Raw genomic sequence first — 17,524 nt, 5'->3', positions numbered from 1 at the left:
GAATTCTTTGTTTTATGGCACTGAAAGGTTCTTGAATAAACAACCTTAGTTTACTTACCAGGGGAACCCAGTATGTGTAAAGTGCTCCGAGTCTCATTTCAGAGACAAACTGAGAACAGGCCAAAAGTAAGAAGTAAAGATTGAAAAAGTATTTGAACTGATTAAACAGCACCTGTAATTAAAAAAGAAGAAAATATATATATATAAGTGAAATGGAGGATTTAAGGAAAAATTATGGTAAAAAGCAGTGCTGAGGAAGGGGGAGTAGGGAAGGATTATGTGGTGATTAAATTCCTAAAACAGGCTCCAAAGGGTCACTTCAACTCATAAGTATGACATAAAAGGCAATAAGCCTAAATGTCAATTCCTTAAAAAATGTGCAGGCTCTCAGCCCTATAGGTCCTAGCCAAGGGAATGATTTACAGTAGGTAGTCAACACTGTAATGAAAAATGCTGAGGTTTCCTAGAACCTGCCTGGATAAGACCTGAATGTCACTCCCCCACCACATGGCTGCAGTCTTCTGGGAATAGATCCAAATCCCTCAAGTGTAGAGTGAGGGAGACAGAAACAAGGAAGGAGGCACTAGCTTCCATACGTACCCCTGGAAGAAAGGTAAACAGGCTGTACTTCTGATTATTGATCACATTTCGAGGATACCTCTGGTCCCTTTTTTCAGGGTGGCCAAGCCAGACTGTTCGGGGCCGGGGATCTCCTCGGCCACAGCATCTCAAGCAATCACAACACCTAGAGGAAGAAAACAATCAGTTTCACAGAAGTACATGGATCTCCTGCTTTTACCAAAGACATTTTTATTCCCCCTAAGTCAGCCAATATCTCAGAATCTAATTTTAAGGGTCTAGCTTTGAGAGAACCCAGAAGTAGATCTACAATCTCAGAGCCCAGCAATCCCTCATCCCTTCTACTGTTGCTGCCATTGAGGCAACAGAAACACTAGAGGCATTGTTATTCAATACTCCAGAGATGGGGCCTCTACCAGGGATACAAAGAGACAAAAAAATGTAATGAAGATGCAATACAGTCACTACCACTGGAAAAAAAGAGATAGGAAAAAAATTTACTACCACAGCCTCTGAACAAGTATATCAAAGTTGTGAGAGGTGTGTGGCTTTGCCTCCCCAACCCATAAGAGATAGGCTATGTGTGATAGAACCAAGATTCCCCCATTTCCCAGCAACAGGGATTAATCTTCCTTAAAAGGCAACAAAGCTGTTCCTGGGTCTTGACTGGCCTCTGCCTCCTTCCCTTGATGGAACTTCCTGATCACTAGGCTTAAACGTCCCTCCCACAAGGAGTCAGCACTCCTCCAACTTATTGTATTTCTGAAGACCACACAAGTTTCCATGCCCTGTCCTGTTGACCAGATGAATTTGCAGATGGAAACAAGGTGAAGAAAGTCCAGGGAAACTAAGTAAAACTATATCTTTATTGCATATCTTCATTGTATAAAGAAAACCTTACACTAGTAAGCAAAGTAAACCTAATTTTGTTAACTGTTTATTGAGTTGTGAGCATCTCATTTCATTCTAACATTAAACTTGAAATAAAAGGGTATTTACAGTGGAATTGTAAAGAACTCCAAGGCTAATTGGACTCTAAAGTTCATTTTTTTAATGAGGTAGGACTACTAGATACATACCCTAAGACAGTCATTGATAAAACGAAAACTCTGTACTCATCAAAATGAGCATTTTGTTGGGCACTGGCTAAACAGCATAATGGAATATTTCTATAATTAAGAAAGAAAACTGTAATGAATATGGAAAAACATGGACAGATTTCCACAAATTGACACTGAAGAAAGTAGAGCCAAAAAGACAATATATTCAATGAATCCAATAATATAATGGAAAGAACCACCAAAGAACAATCAAGGATGAAAACTGCAAGAATTGCAAAGTACAAAAATGGTTTCAAAAAAAAGATAAAAGATCTTCTGACCCTATTCCTTTACAGAGGTAACATCATGATCATCATCATCATGATCATGATGATGATGATCATGATGATGATAATAATGATGATGATAATAGTGAACATTTATATAAATTATTATGTACCAGGCACTGTGCTACGCACTTTACAAATATTATTTCATTTAATTCTCACAACAACCCTAGAAGGTAGATGCCATTATTATCCTCATTTCACATGTGGGAAAACTAAGGTAAATAGAGGTGGAGTGACTTCCCAGGATCATACAGCTAATTAATGATTGGTGCCCAATTTGAACTCAGGTCTTCCTGACTCCAGTCTCTATTCACTGTACTGTCTAGCTGCCCCAAAGCCCATGAGTGAAGAGTATTACATATATTTTCAGATGTTTTAGATATATTAACTGGGTTAACTGATTCTTTTTTCTTCTTTTTTTTCCAAAAAACAAAATATTGTTTTATGGAATGGATAAGATAGAAGGATGCAGGAGGAAATTTAGACAACAAAAAAATTATCTGAATAAAAATGTATTTTTTCAAAGAAGGTGGAACTTACATCTGGCCTGAGAGAGAGGAGACACCATGAGGACTTGTCTAAAAGGACTAATTTTTCCTTCCTCTCTTTGCCAATAAAGAACTGACCAGAGTGGGGTAAGAGAAAAGGAGCTTATAGCTTCAATGCACTGTATGAAAAAAAGTTGTAGGGTTCAAACTAAGTCTTATCTCAAAAAGAAACGGCACCCAAAACAGCAATGGTGAAGTGGCTAAGTATCAGAAGGCTGCAAAGCATTACAATTAAGAAATCAGTGTCATCTAGGTGATACAATGAATAGAGCACAGGACTGGAGTCAGGAGGACCTGAGTACAAATATGGCATCAATCACTTACCAGCTATGTGACCCTGGGCAAGTCATTTCACCTAATTTGCTTCAGTTTACTCAAATGTAAAATTAGCACAATAATAGCATTTACCTCTTAGGGCTTTTGTAATGATCAAATGAGACAATAATTACAAAGTGCTTAACACAGTGCTCCTAGACACTGGATAAACTCTGTCAGGTGAATTTTGGAAACATACAGACATCATTTATATAGAATGGGTGAGAAAGAATGGATTGAGATCTTCACCTCTGGAAGAAGGACTTACACCAGTAAGGTCACTGATTCAATACAATGCTCAGAAAACAGGAAAAGGAACAGTAATTTTTTTCTAGCAAAATCAAAAATCAAAATATGCACCTTGAAGGAAGAACTATGATAGCTCATGCTCATATGGTTTATTGCAATTTACAAAGCCTTCTATGAATGTCACCTCCTTTAATCCTTACAACAACCCTGGAAGGTGTGTGTATATATAAATATATAATACAAGTTTCAACATTTCTGGGAGGAACCAGAAATCTGAATACTGAAAGGACTGAAATGACTAGTATATCATAAAAGCTATTCCCTCCCTGTGGCACTAAAAGACTTTATGATTAAAGGTCAAGTTGTCACAGAAGGCTCCAAAGTCTTCCTCCACTGTGAAGAAGCCAGATATACACAAATATTGAGAGCTGCAGCTCTTTTGGTAGAGTCAAAGGACTGGAAATTGAGAGATTTCCTATCAATTGAGGAATAGCTAAGCAAATGATCATAAATGAAGGAAAAAGAATACCATTGCACCATAAGAAAAGATGAAAAAGAAGAGTTTGGGAAAACCTGAGATTTGTATAAACTAATGCTGAATAAAGTGAGTAGAACCAGGAAAATAACTCAGAGAATAATAATACTGTAAGGAAAAACAATTCTGAAAGACCTCTTACTAATATAATGACCCACCAGAGTCCAGAGGTCTGATGATGATCTATGCACCCACCTGACAACAGAGAGGCAAAAGATTCAAGATGCAGTATAAGATATATGCTTTTAGACATAGCCAATATGGGATTTAGTTTTGGGCTCAACTATACAGATTTATTACAAGGGTTAAATTTTTCTTTACTTCTTTTTTTTCCCTTTCCCAGTGGAAAGAGTCAGGATGAAGAAAAAAATTGATTTTTTTTTCTAATTCAAAAATCAGACTTAATTCAAAAAAACAGGTGACACTGCATTCTCAAAGGCCATATCCCAGATCCTAGAATGCCAAAAAGGCTCCTAGCATTAGCCTAATGAAAATCTGTCTCTGTTCTCAGAAATTCAGCCCAGCTAAAAAGACAAGTTCATCACCAAAGCTTGACAGTCAGGTGATGAATTCCCGTGGCCAGAGCAATGCACAGCTACTAAAGGGATAGCAACCATATTTGTAGACCCAAGAACACACTGATGAATATCAAAGACCAAGGTCATAAAGGAAGCAAATATCAGAGGTGAAATTTGAACCCAGGTCTTCTGGCTTCAAAGTCAATATGTCTGCTCTTGAAATGAATGGTTAAATCCAAAGGGTCCCAAAATGTGCTCTATGTATATTAACAGGAAAAGAACCGAATAACCACCCTCCAAGAGGATGATGGGTTACTGGCTCTCTCTTCCCTGTCTCTAACCTGGATTAAGCCAGAGAAGACACTTCCCAAAGGCAAACCATACCTTGGAGATCTACCAGCCTGCCAGGCTGACCTGAAAGTTCAACCATCCACCCTGGCCCCTTCACATCCTGAGAACCCAGCATGTTACCACCAACACAGTGAGCCATGTGGCCCATAAGGTCAGTCACACACAGGGCAAGGAAACACCTGGGAATCTGGCATCATTATTAGATTTCCGGAATGAAAGAAAGCAGCACTAGGAACCCAAATGAAAAGGCAGCTATACCCAAGACCCATCTAACACTTAAGACCTAACAAGTAGATGCTTTAAAAAAATGGTCATTAAACTGAATCTCCCTTACCTGTACAGGGAATAATAATAATGATGATGATGATAAAGTTAATAATAGCACTTATATGATACTTTAAAAGTTTGTGAAGCATTTTGTTACCTCATTTGATCTTCACAATAACCCTGTGAGGTAGGTTCCCATTTTACAGATGAAGAATTGAGGTTAAGAAGTGACAAATTGTTATTTGCCAACCTGACTGAAGCCAAAAAAATGTCTTCATTTAGGCTGACCTATTTACTTTACTTGAAGTTAGTCTATACATTCAGTACTGGAAATGAGCAGCTCTTGATATGAGGTATTTATTGGAGTTCCTAAAGATCTGCCCTTCTCTAATGGGAATGTCTATAATTTCAATGATGAAATACAATGCCCACGATTAAAAATAGAAATACTTCTGCCTCTAATGTTACAGGAATAAAGGTCATTTTATTTCTGGAAGCTGAATCAATTTACTTAATTTCTTGGTTAGGCAAAACCACAAATCTAAATGCTTATATAAAAGATATATTAACTTTTATTTCCATAGTGCCAAGCCTATGAAGTACATTGAGAGCTAGCATTGTTATCCTAATTCCACACATATGGAAACTAAGGCTCAGATATGTAAAGCCCAAGAGTCATGAGAGACCTAGATTGAAATCTTCCTTCTGATATTTATTAGCCACTGTGTGACCACAAAGGCAAGTAACTATTCGATGCCAGTCTCTTCATCTATTAGAGATACAGACAAGATCTAAGATTTCAGAGAGCTCTCTGGAGAGGGGCCATCCTCTTTCAAATCAGGTTGGCCTCTTCTCTGCAATCTCTAGACTTAAAAGAACTGCCTAGCACTAGAAGATTCAGAAGGGAAGTGACTTGCTCAGGATTAGACAGCCAACATATCAAGGGCAAGGCTTGCAGCCAGGTCTTCCTGGTTCCAAGGCAGCTATCTATCCACCATGCCCTATGACCATCAAGAAAATGAAAATACTTGTAGCATGGATTTCACAGAGCTATGAGGCTCAAAGGAAATAATGGATGTAAAGTGCTCACCAAAACCTTAAAGTACTTGTCACTTATCATCCTTACTGTGACTTACTCAAGTCATATAAAGCAAATAAGGGATAGTCAAAGAGTCAGAATATGAGAGCTGGTCACCTAATCTGACCTTTTTATTTTTACTAAGAAAGAAACTAAGACCCAGTTAGAAATGACATGCCTGAAAGTCACAAAACTATGAAGAGGCAGAGCCAACACTGGGGTCTTCTGACCCCAACCTCATGTTCTTTTCAACCTCATCAACTCTGCATGTACAAAAATGCAACCATCCAGCCATATATTTGTTAATATAACTACTACTGCATTTTTCTGGCAAACACAACACTTTACATATCCCAAATCTCCTTGACAAGATCTTCACATCTATTTCCACCCCCTGACCTTCCCTCAACTGCAAAATGGGTGTAAAAATCTTTTCCCTCTCAAGTCACAGGACCATGGTAAAGTGATTTAACAGGTACAAAGAGCCTCAAGGGTGTGGGGAATTGTTACTACTTATAACCCATTCAGTATGGTGCTTAGAGCAATATAAACGCTAATTGTGATATAATGGTGATTATGGTGAACTTGGAAGAAACAAATTCAAATCCGGCCTTTGTCCTAGCTATGTGACCATGAGCAAGCCACTTCACCTGAACCTCAGTTTATTTATTTGTAATATTCTAAATATGTATTTATTCTAGGGTAAGCATAGCACTTAAGTAACCAGTTGTGGTAAGACTCAACTAGCTAATGCACAGTATACAAAGCACTACCTAAAAACTAGCTAGCAGAATTATTATTCTGTCCTTTTCAAAAATCTCTTGCTTAGGGGCAGCTACATGGCTTAGAAGATAGAAAGCTAGGTCTGGAGTCCGGAAGACCTGGGTTCAGATCTGCTCTCAGACACTTCCTAGCTGGGTGACCCTGGACAAGTCACTTAACCCCTTTTGCCTAGCCCTTACCATTCTTCTACCTTACTATCAATACACAATATCAATTCTATGACAGAAGGTAAGGGTTAAAAAAAAATCAGTTGCTTACTTCTAGCTCCAAATTAATTTAGGATTTCTTCTTCCATAGCAGTCATTCCCTCAACCTCTCTCTGACCACTCTCAAATCTAATCATTTCTTCTGGCCAAGATGCCTACCAAGAGCAGATCTTCATCTAGCTTGTAACCACCTTTTCCTAGAGCTGTGGTTTTTACTTTTTGGTATCAGGGTCCCTTTGCACTCTTTTTATTTTTTAAATGCTTTCCTTAATCAATACCTTAAATGCTTACTTAATCAATACTGTGTATTAGTTCTGAGGCAGAAGAGCTGTAAGAACTAGGCAATGGGGATTAAGTGACTTGCCCAAGGTCATTTCCCTAAGAAGTATCTGAGGCCAGATTTGAGTCTGGCTCTCAATTCACTGAGTCATTTTGATGCCTCCAGACCTTTTACACTCTTAAAAATTATTTAGGATCCCTTCCCAATAGCTTTATTATCAAAGTGGGTCATATCAGTCCATATTTACCATATTAAAAATAAAAATGTTTTAGTATTATTGTGAAAATAATTTTTACCTTGCAGTCTCTCTGAAAAGTTCTCAGGGATCTCCCTGGAAGGACCTTGTGAGAACCTAAAAACCTTTTTGAGAACCTTAAGGGGCAACAGAGACCAAAAGGAAACCTGGGGACTGAAATGAAAGTACTTCTGGGACCAAAGTTCCAAGAGTCTCCTCCAAAAGAAGCAACAGCACTCCTCCCTGAATCTCTCTCCAAGGACTACACCCTGGTTACTGTTTTGATATTTACCATACTCAGCATTATGTCAACAGCAGCTGTCGCCACACCCTCTAAAGTTTATCTAGAAAGATGGATATCATCAATTCTAATGTATTAATATCCTATTGTCCAAAGATAGGGCTCTGAACAGTACTATGTAGAGAGCCACAAGCCCATGGGCTATGTGCTAACAGCTGCTCCTTTACTCAAAGTCTTTTGCCCTTTTTCTTAAAAGTTAAGATTCAACTTTGTTTCTTTAGTAAGAGAAGGCAATTAATCCCTTTTTCCTCTTTGGGTCCAAGCCAGCTTTTTCTGAGGCCTTCAGTTTCCTTTCTGGGGGAGGAATTTTATGGAGTGAAAGTAGCAAAAATGGGTTAGAAGAATTATTGTTTAAAACAGAAGAAATCAATGGGTGTTGTTGTATGTCTATTCTGTTCCACTTATCTACTTTTCTATTTCTTAGTTAATATCAGATAATTCTGACCATTACTACTTTATAACATAATTCAAGATCTATTACTGCTAAACCTCCTTCCTTTACATTTTTTCACTAATTCCTTTGATATTCTTGACCTTCTTGTTTTACCAAATTAATCTTATTATTTTTTTCTAATTCAAATAAAATAATTTTTTGTTATTATATTGGAATGGTATTGAATAAGTACATTAGTTTGTATAAGAAGATCATTTTAATTATATTGGCTCTATGCACTCAGGAACAATTAATATTCAAAATATTAATTAATATATTAAAATGAAATTACTATAAAATAGAGGAAATAGAACTACAAACAAATTATTTTGATTATTTTTTATAATTTGATGATAATTATTTGATAATTTTAATACATTAAATTTAAACAGTTTCATATGAATAAAACTAATGTAGCCATGATTAGAATGAAAACAATAAGCTGGAGAAAATGTTTATAGATAGTTTCTCAGATAGAGGTTTCATATCTAAAATATATAAAGAACTTTGTCAAATTTATAAGAAAATAGCCATTCTCCAGTTGATAAATGATCAAAAGGTATAAATACATATTTTGGGTGAAGGAATCAAAGTTATATATACCTATAAAAATGCTCTCAATCATTATTGATTTGAGAAATGCAAATCAAAATAACTCTGAGATTTCATCTTGCCCCTGTCAGATTGATTAAAATGACAAAAGGGCAAAATTACAAATGTTGAAGGGGATATGAAAAAATGGGGACTCAAATACATGGTTGGTGGAAGTATGAACTGATCTAATATTGATGGAGAATAATTTGGAATTATGTGCAATGAGTCACAAAACTGTATACTTTCTGACCCAGCAATACCGCTATTGGGTTTATTTTCTATGGTGATCAGAGAAAGGAAAAGAACCTGTATGTTCTCAAATATTTATAGCAGCTACCTTGTGGTGGCAAAGAATTGGAAATTGAAGGGATGTCCATCAAATGGGTAATTAGCCAATAAATTGGCTAAACAAGTTGTGGTACATGATTGTGATGGAATACTATTGCACCATAAGAAATGACATGCAGATTAATATTTTGAAAACATGAGAAGACCTACATGAAATTATGAAAAAGGAAATGAGTGATACTAAGAAAACATATACAGTAATGGAAATATTATTTGAAGAATAACTTGTATATAACCACCTCTAGCAAAAGAACTAATAAACAGAAATAAGCAAGATATAGATTTATATATCTTTTTGTCAAATGATGTTTTCTGTAATGGAGGAAAGTTAGGGAGAGAAGTTACATGGGTATTTTTATGTAACAAATAATTTTAAATTAAAGATTAAAAAACCCTTTTCCCATTTTTTTAAACCCTTATCTTCCATCTTGGAATCAATGTTCCAAGGCAGAAGAGTGGTAAGGGCTAAGCAATGGGGGTTAAGTGACTTGCCCAGGTTCACAAAGCTGGGAGGTGTCTGAGGCCATATTTGAACCCAAGACCTCCTGTCTCTAGGCCTGGCTCTCAATCCACTGAGCTACCTAGCTGCCCCCCCCCCATTATCCCATTTTTAAAAACACCATGGATAAATTTATTTTTATTCTGGGGACACCTAAATTCAGGTTGTTTCTACTTCTCCTAAACAATAATATAATATTTAAAGGGACTGGTATGACTGAAATAACTTGAGTAGATTTTCCAAGTAAGAATGACATCCTTTTCCCATCTATTGACAATAACACTATAGTAACTCATTAAGACTAGAATCTGTCCAATTAAAAATATTCTAAACTAAATTGCTTCTAGCTTCAGCCACTTTTAGGATAGGGGTATGATAGTGGATATAGGGTGGGAAGGGATTGTAAAGGAAGAGAAATTGGGCAGGGTTTTTTGTTTGTTCCATTAAGCTATACTGGCTATAAGTTAAACCACATGGATCCTGAAGATTTACTATAGATTTAAGTTTACAGCTTTCATTGGACTTCTGAATACTGAAAGGATCATTAGATATCACCATATTCAATTCTTTCATTCTAGAAATGAGGAAACCAAAGTCCTGAAGAGATGAAAGGACTTACCCAAAGTCACACAACTCAGAAGTCACAGAATCAAGATTAAAACATGTTTCTTGACTGTAAATACAATTATCTTTCCATCACAACGCGTTTCACTGCCTGAGTAATAAATTAGGGATAGAGGTGAGGAGAGGTCCTTTATCAGATATCTTTTATTCAGTTAGGAAGTGAAAGAGGGATGGGAAAATTTCTTTGGGAAGCCAAGATTTCTTTATACTGTTAATAATCTCATGTGGGATAAATTGTGGAATGGCTAAACAAATTATGGTACATGAATATCATGAAATATAACTTCATTGTAATTAACAGAGAAATATGAAGAAGAACGAGAATACATATAAACTGATGCATAATAAAGTAAGCAGAACAAGGAAAACAATATATACAATGGCAACAGCATAAATAGAAAGAAGAAAAAAATTAATGCTATTTAATCAAAGAGAAAATAAGAAAATGAACCTCTCTCCCTTTTTTTGCAAAGGTGAGGGAGGGACTATAAGTATGGAATGTGGCATATTCTGTCAAATATTGAGGATGTGTTGGTTGGTTTTACTGAACTGCCTTCATTTCTTCCCTTTCTTTTTTACTACAAGGAAAATATGGAGGGGGATATAATGAGAAATTGAGATTATGTAAAAAACAAGAAACATGAATAAAAATTATCTTTTAAAAAACCTCACGCAGGGCAGATCTGAAACAACAAATATGCAAGACTTTAGATAAGAATGGAAAGAGTCAGATGAATCCATGAGGAGCAAATTAAGCATAATCAAGAACACAATATACATAATACTTAAAATAAAAAGAACAAGTCAAGCTCTGAGTAACCATAATCACCTATCATGTTGTTACTGGAGAAGAGATAATGAAGCATACAGTCTTCAAAATTCTTGAGAGATAGGGAAAAATGGGTACAAAATGTTTCATATGATTTCAGACATGTCACTAAGTAAATAAGTTTTGCAAACTGACCTTCGGTATACTCTGCAACAAGGGAGGGTTTTACATTGAAGGGTGACTACTATATACAGAAATGATGGAGATGGGGGGAAAAAAGATATACAAAATTTTTTATTAAAAAGAGAAAATGAAAGGTCACTTTGGGGAAGTATTCCATCTTAGAATTATTTCAGAATACTTTTGTAGATACCTCTGTGTGGTCCTTCATCCACTATGGCCCTCATTCTAAAGCAGATACTTGTTACTGAAGATAAACACTTCTCTGGCTAGCCCCCAGAGTTCCACAAGTTTTCAGCTGAGTAATTTGACACCAAACAAGCCACAGGAAAAACTCAAACCCAACAAACATAAATTGTCTACCAGGGTTAGAAATGTGGACACTGGCTGCTTTAAAGAGATAGACCAATGGCGGGAGGGGGGAATAGGGTAGCTAGGTGGCTCAGTGGACTGAGAGCCAGGCCTATCAATGAGGGGTCCTGGGTTCAAATCTTACCTCAAAATACTTCCTAACTGCGTAAATCTAGACAAGTCCCTTAACCCCCAGTGCCTAATTCCTAACACTTATCTGCCTTGGAACTGATACACAGTGTTGATTCTAAGATGGAAAATAATGATTTTAAAAAGAAGAAGAGATCAATATGATGTTTGTTGGCTTGTACATCCAGTGAGGAAAAATGCACTGAATCTCCTTTAAACTACTGTGCAGAATATACTAATGGGAAAGACAGGGGATTGGATACTAGTTAATAAAGAAATGCAATTTTTTTTTCCTGGGAAAAAGAACTGTGTTATTATTCTTGGGGATATTTATAAAAAGAGACCTGAATTACATTAACATAATGGATTTTGCTGTTAGAAGAAATTATGACTATGAACAGTCTGAAGAAACATGGGAAGACTTGTATGAACTGAGTCAGAAAGAAGAAAGCAAAAGCAGAAAAAACAATATACACAATGTCTACAACAATATAAACAGAAAGAAAAATAAATGAAACCAAACACTGTATAATTATAAGCATCAAGCTTAGTCCTAAGGGAAAGGGAAGAAAATGCACCTCCCTCCTTTCTGCACAGAAGTAGACACCTATGGAAATGTAACACAGCTTATGCTATCAAAAATCATTGATGTTATCTGTTAGTTTTGCTGAACTACTTTTTTGAGTATTTCTCTTTTTTATTCTTTGCTATAGAAGATGGATCTCTGGGGAAACAAGACATATATCTGTAAAGAAAAAGATCTAAAAACAAAAAATATGCCCCCAAAATGCTATGGAGTCAGTCAAAAGACTTACAATAGCATCCTGACTAAGCTGCTTACTAACCATGTGACCTTAAATGAGATACTTTCCCTTCTCTGGGCCTCATCTTTCTCATCTGTAAAATGGATGTAGCAATATTACTTTCACTTCCCACTTACAAGGTGGTTATGAGATTCTAATGAGATAATATGAGTGCTTCTGTAGCCATAAAACCTTGCCAAAAAAATAAACTACTGCTATGACTACAAGATCAATCTTATGCTAGAAGTTTTTATTATAAAACAGTTATTATATTTCTCTAACAAATGCAAGTTTACTTCCTATAAACTATTTCATTTGTAAAATGAGACAACTGGCCCTACAACCTCTGAACAAGGATCTATAAATTTCCTAAACCAGAAATTCCCAGACCTCTGAATCTGTTATTCTGTGGGTTCTTTTTCTTTTTCTTTTTTTGTACTTCATAGCATAAATCTCCCTCAACTAATGGGGGAAAAAAATGTGAAGGGTGGTAGCCTAGCAGTACCAGATTTTAAACTGTACTATAAAGTGATGATCATCAAAACAATATGGTACCGGCTAAGAGATAGAAGAGGGGATCAATGGAAGAGACTTGGGGTAAATGGCCTCAGCAGAAAGATAGTATATAATAAACCCAAAGATCTTAGCTTTTGGGACAAGAACCCACTATTTGATTTTTTTAAAAACTGCTTAGAAAATTGGAAAACAGTATGAGGTTTAGATAAACATCTCACATCCTATACCAAGATATATTCAGAATGGGTAAATGGCAAATATAAAGAGGGAAATTATAAGTAAATTAGTTGAACATAGAATAGTATACCTATCAGATCTATGGGAAAAGAAAGAATTTAAGACCAAGCAAGAAATAGAGAATATTACAAAATATAAAATGAATAATTTTGATTACATTAAATTAAAAAGGTTTTGTACAAACAAAACCAATGCAAACTAAATTAGAAGGGAAGCAACAAATTGGGAAACAATCTTCATAACAAAAATCTCTGACAAAGGTCTAATTACTCAAATTTATAAGGAGCTAAATCAATTGTACGAAAAATCAAGCCATTCCCCAATTGAAAAATGGTCAAGGGACATTAATTAGCAGTTTTCAGATAAAGAAATCAAAACTATCAATAAACACATTTAAAAGTGTTCTAAATCTCTCATAATTAGAGAAATGTAAATCAAAACAATTCTGAGGTACCACCTCACACCTAGCAGACTGGCCAATATGACAGTAAAGGAAAATAATAAATGTTGGAGGGGATGTGGCAAAATTGGGACACCAATACACTGCTGGTGGAGTTGTGAATTGATCCAACCATTCTGGAGGGCAATTTGGAACTATGTCCAAAGGGCTCTTTAAAAGGCAGCCTATGCTTTGATCTATCAATACCACTGCTGAGTTTATACCCCAAAGAGAAAATAGGGGAAAATACCTGTACAAAAATATTTATAGCCATACTCTTTGAAGCAGCAAAAAATTGGAAAATGAGGGAATGCCCTTCAATTGGAGAATGGCTGAAAAAGTTGTGGTATATGCTGGTGATGGAATACTATTGTGCTAAAAGGAATGATGAACTGGAGGAATTCCATGTGAACTGGAATGACCTCTAGGAATTGATGCAGAGTGAAAGGAGCAGAACCAGAAGAACATTGTACACAGAGACTGATACACTGTGGCACAACTGAATGTAATGGACATTTCTACTAGTAGCCATGCAATGATCCAGGACAATTCTGAGGGATTTATGAGAAAGAATGCTATCCATATCTAGAGAAAGAACTGTGGGAATAGAAATGGAGAAGTAAAACATATGATCGATCACATGGTTCAATGGGGATATGATTGGGGATTCTGACTTTAAATGATCACTCTAATGCAAATAATAATATGGAAATGGGTTTTGAACAATGATACATGTATAACCCAGTGAAATTGCTCGTCATCTTAGGGAGGGAGGAGGGAAGAGGGAAGGGAAAGAACATGAACCACGTAACCATGGAAAAATATTCTAAATTAATTAATTAATAAAATGATTAAGGGAAAAATAAAATAAAGCCCTTTCCTCCCATTATTTGTTTAAATTAACATGAAAAAACAATAATTTTGATGGTTGTGACAGCCCCTCAAATGACACTCCAGGAGGTGTTATAAATCTAGGATAAGGAATCTTAAATATAAGTTTCCTTCCATTATTATCTTTCTCTGGGACTCTGGTAATCTTAAACTCATTGAGGGAACTCTGATGTCAAGTAACTGCCAGCAGCCTTCTCATTCATTTACCTTTAGGGTTACACCTCCTCCCGACAGGGATTCTATTCAAAGGGAAGAAAAGTTGTCTATCTTGTTTTCACTTTGATACAAAGGTGAGAGCAAGGAGAAATCCAACTGGTGATCCCAAAGAAAATGCTTTACACTAACTACTTATAGTCACAGTTCTATAAGTAAGGTATTTAAGTTTTCAAAGAGACATAAAATCCAACACATTGGGAGATTGTTGCAGAGAAAATGATTTAATCTTGAGGAAAGGACAAACTTCCTAACAAATCAATGCACAGGCTTCCCAGGGAGGATGTGGGCTCCCTTTCACAGGACATCTTCAAGCAAAGGACTGGCACTAATGCTCAATTAATGCTTAGTGAACTGAACTGAAAAACTGGATGAATACATGTATATTGTAATGCACAGGTTGGATAAAATGCCCAAAGTCCCTCAAAATTCAGATTCTGTAACTTGAAAGAGCTTATTTAGATGAGGATAGTAGAAGAGTGAATAAAAAGGCTGGACTTATAGTCTGAAAGAGCTCAGTTCAAATCCTACCTCAGATACTTATTAACCATGTGATCCTGAGCAAGCTGCCTCCAGTATTTCAGTATCCTAATAATAAAATGAAGGGGTAGGGCTCAATGACCTCTAAGGTTCCTTCATAGTGGGGGGTGGGAGGCAGGGGTGGTGCTAACATTTATATTAGTCTTTAAGGTTTGGAAAGCACTTTACAACTATTATCTCATTTGATCCTCATAACAACCCTAGGAGGTAAGTGTTATTATTACCCACATTTTATAGCTGAGGAAACTGAGGTGGACAGAGACATAAGTGATTTGCCCAACTTCACACAGCGAAGAAGTATCTGAGGTAGCATTTGAACTCAAATGTTCTTGACTCCAGACTCAGCACTCTATCCACTATAATACTTAAATTAACTATAGAGGCTGTCTAGTCCAATATCCTTATTTTACATATGAGGAAATAGTGCCCAAATTCACACAGGCAGTAACCATCAGGTAGGATTTGAATTCAGATCCTCTGATTCCATAAACAATGATCTTTCCACTATAACTGAACACTTATTCCCAAATCTATCCTTACAGGATCTTCTCTGGATTCTGGAGTGCCTGAATACTTCTCTATTTCTCTGCCTGTTGGAATCTTTCAAGGCCACTTTGAAATATCCCCTCTTTCCTGTATCCTCTAGCTGAAAATGAAATATTACAGTTTGGGGAAACATATCTGGGTTTGGTTTTCTTCATACCAACCCTTATTTCTCTACTTCTTTACTGTTTATAAAGTTGTTCAGTTAGAACCAATTAAGACAGTATAGGAAAATAACCATAGAGAACAGAAACTATGCTTGGTCTTTTCAAATTACCCTGAAAGAATCAATGGACTATGCTTCTGAGTCTCTTGAAACTACCAAATTCTCCCTAATCCAGTCATTCAGTCATTTCTCCCCATCTAAAAGCATCTAATCAAAAAAAGGAAGTTGGAAAACAATTCAAACTTGATAAAGGATGAATTTGAGCAACATTACATGACTGAATATCTCTGCTGTGACTCTACAAATGTAAATGATTTATCATTTCAAATGAAAATAATTAAGAAAATGAAAGCATAAATTTAACAACTGACTCAAAATAGCAGGTTTTAGTAGCAAATTCATGAATAACTACTGTAAGTCTATTAATAGAAAAGGACACATGGAAATAATTATCCAGTTAAGGTGCATGGAATCTATCTGAAACCAAACTTAAGGAAAGTGATTTTCATTTGGCTAAAAGTCCAAATGCCTTTGTTGCCTACCATGTGATTAAATGCAAAATCCCTATTTGCAAACAGTCTAAAGAAAATCCTTTGAGAATTCTCAAACAGTTCTTTAAAAGAAAGGGCCAATATTAACCAAAAAAGCTCAGAACTATCAAAATGTTGGTAAAAAATTTTCCTCCTCCCCCCATAACTCCCTCCATTATGAATTTTACTGGTATCGGAATTCATGGCTTCTTTAGACACCCACTAAGCCATCTGAACTGATATTTAAATTTAATAACCCAAACAGGAATTTCTGGTCCAACCGGTTTATGAAAGAGGACAAGGCACTCTAAAAGGACAAGTGACTAGTTTGCTCTCCTTACACCTTTGTGCTAGTGCAATGATTTAACAAAATACAACTTCATCTTTTGTCATAACAGATCTTAGTCAAAGTTTACTGAAAGTATGATGTCAAAAGATAGTATCTGGAACCTTTTTTATAAAGAAGGCAGTGTTTATACAGCAACTTCCTTTCCTGTTAGTCTTATTTCTTTCTAGGACTTGAAGACCTGACTCTTGAAATAGTCTAGCTTTCAATAAAGAGTAACAAACAATTGTACAGCAGAGTAATTTAAACTCTGGTAAAGAAAATAGAATATAGGCCTCCTATTCTTGCTCAAATTTGACAGCTTCCTTTCTTTCTTCCACCATAAGTCATAGATTTTGGAGCTGAATAAACTTTTAAGAAATTGTCAAGTTAAGTCTCCTCATTTTGCAGATGGGGAGACTAAGGCCACTAAACCACCAACCCTATAACACCAGGGATTTTCATCAGTCCTTATAAATGCAATTTTAGGTAACATAATTACTCTTTTTTTAGTTTAAAAGATCAAAAATTAATAGATTATACCTCAATATCTGCTTTAAGATCTACAAAGTCCTTAACATATAACAACTCTGAGATCACTAGAAAATAATAATCAATTATTTTAACTATGTAAATTTTAAATAAAATAATTCATTTTAGAAATCACAAAACTGATACCCAATATGGAGAAATAATTTGCCCCAATATTTTGGAATTGTCTGAGCCAGAACTTTAGGTCATCTGACAGATCTGTGCTAA

The 17,524-nt window shown here is 35.9% G+C and overlaps 1 protein-coding gene across 4 annotated transcripts in view; it reads right to left on the bottom strand.

Moving 5' to 3' along the window:
- ATP9A (ATPase phospholipid transporting 9A (putative)) overlaps nt 1-17,524 on the bottom strand; it is a 155,113-nt gene that overhangs the window by 127,967 nt on the left and 9,622 nt on the right. For all 4 annotated transcript variants that reach the window (XM_001369149.4, XM_007475725.2, XM_007475723.2 and 1 more), the window contains 2 exons: nt 601-745; nt 59-172 (listed from right to left, as the gene is read on the bottom strand). In XM_001369149.4, the coding sequence (XP_001369186.2) occupies nt 59-172; nt 601-745 (259 nt within the window). The remainder of the gene's footprint in view (nt 1-58; nt 173-600; nt 746-17,524) is intronic.

The sequence above is a fragment of the Monodelphis domestica genome, chromosome 1 (assembly GCF_027887165.1).
Source record: "Monodelphis domestica isolate mMonDom1 chromosome 1, mMonDom1.pri, whole genome shotgun sequence".
Lineage (NCBI taxonomy): Eukaryota > Metazoa > Chordata > Mammalia > Didelphimorphia > Didelphidae > Monodelphis > Monodelphis domestica.
Note: the sequence above shows the minus strand (reverse complement) of the source record. Positions and strands in the feature narration are given on the sequence as shown.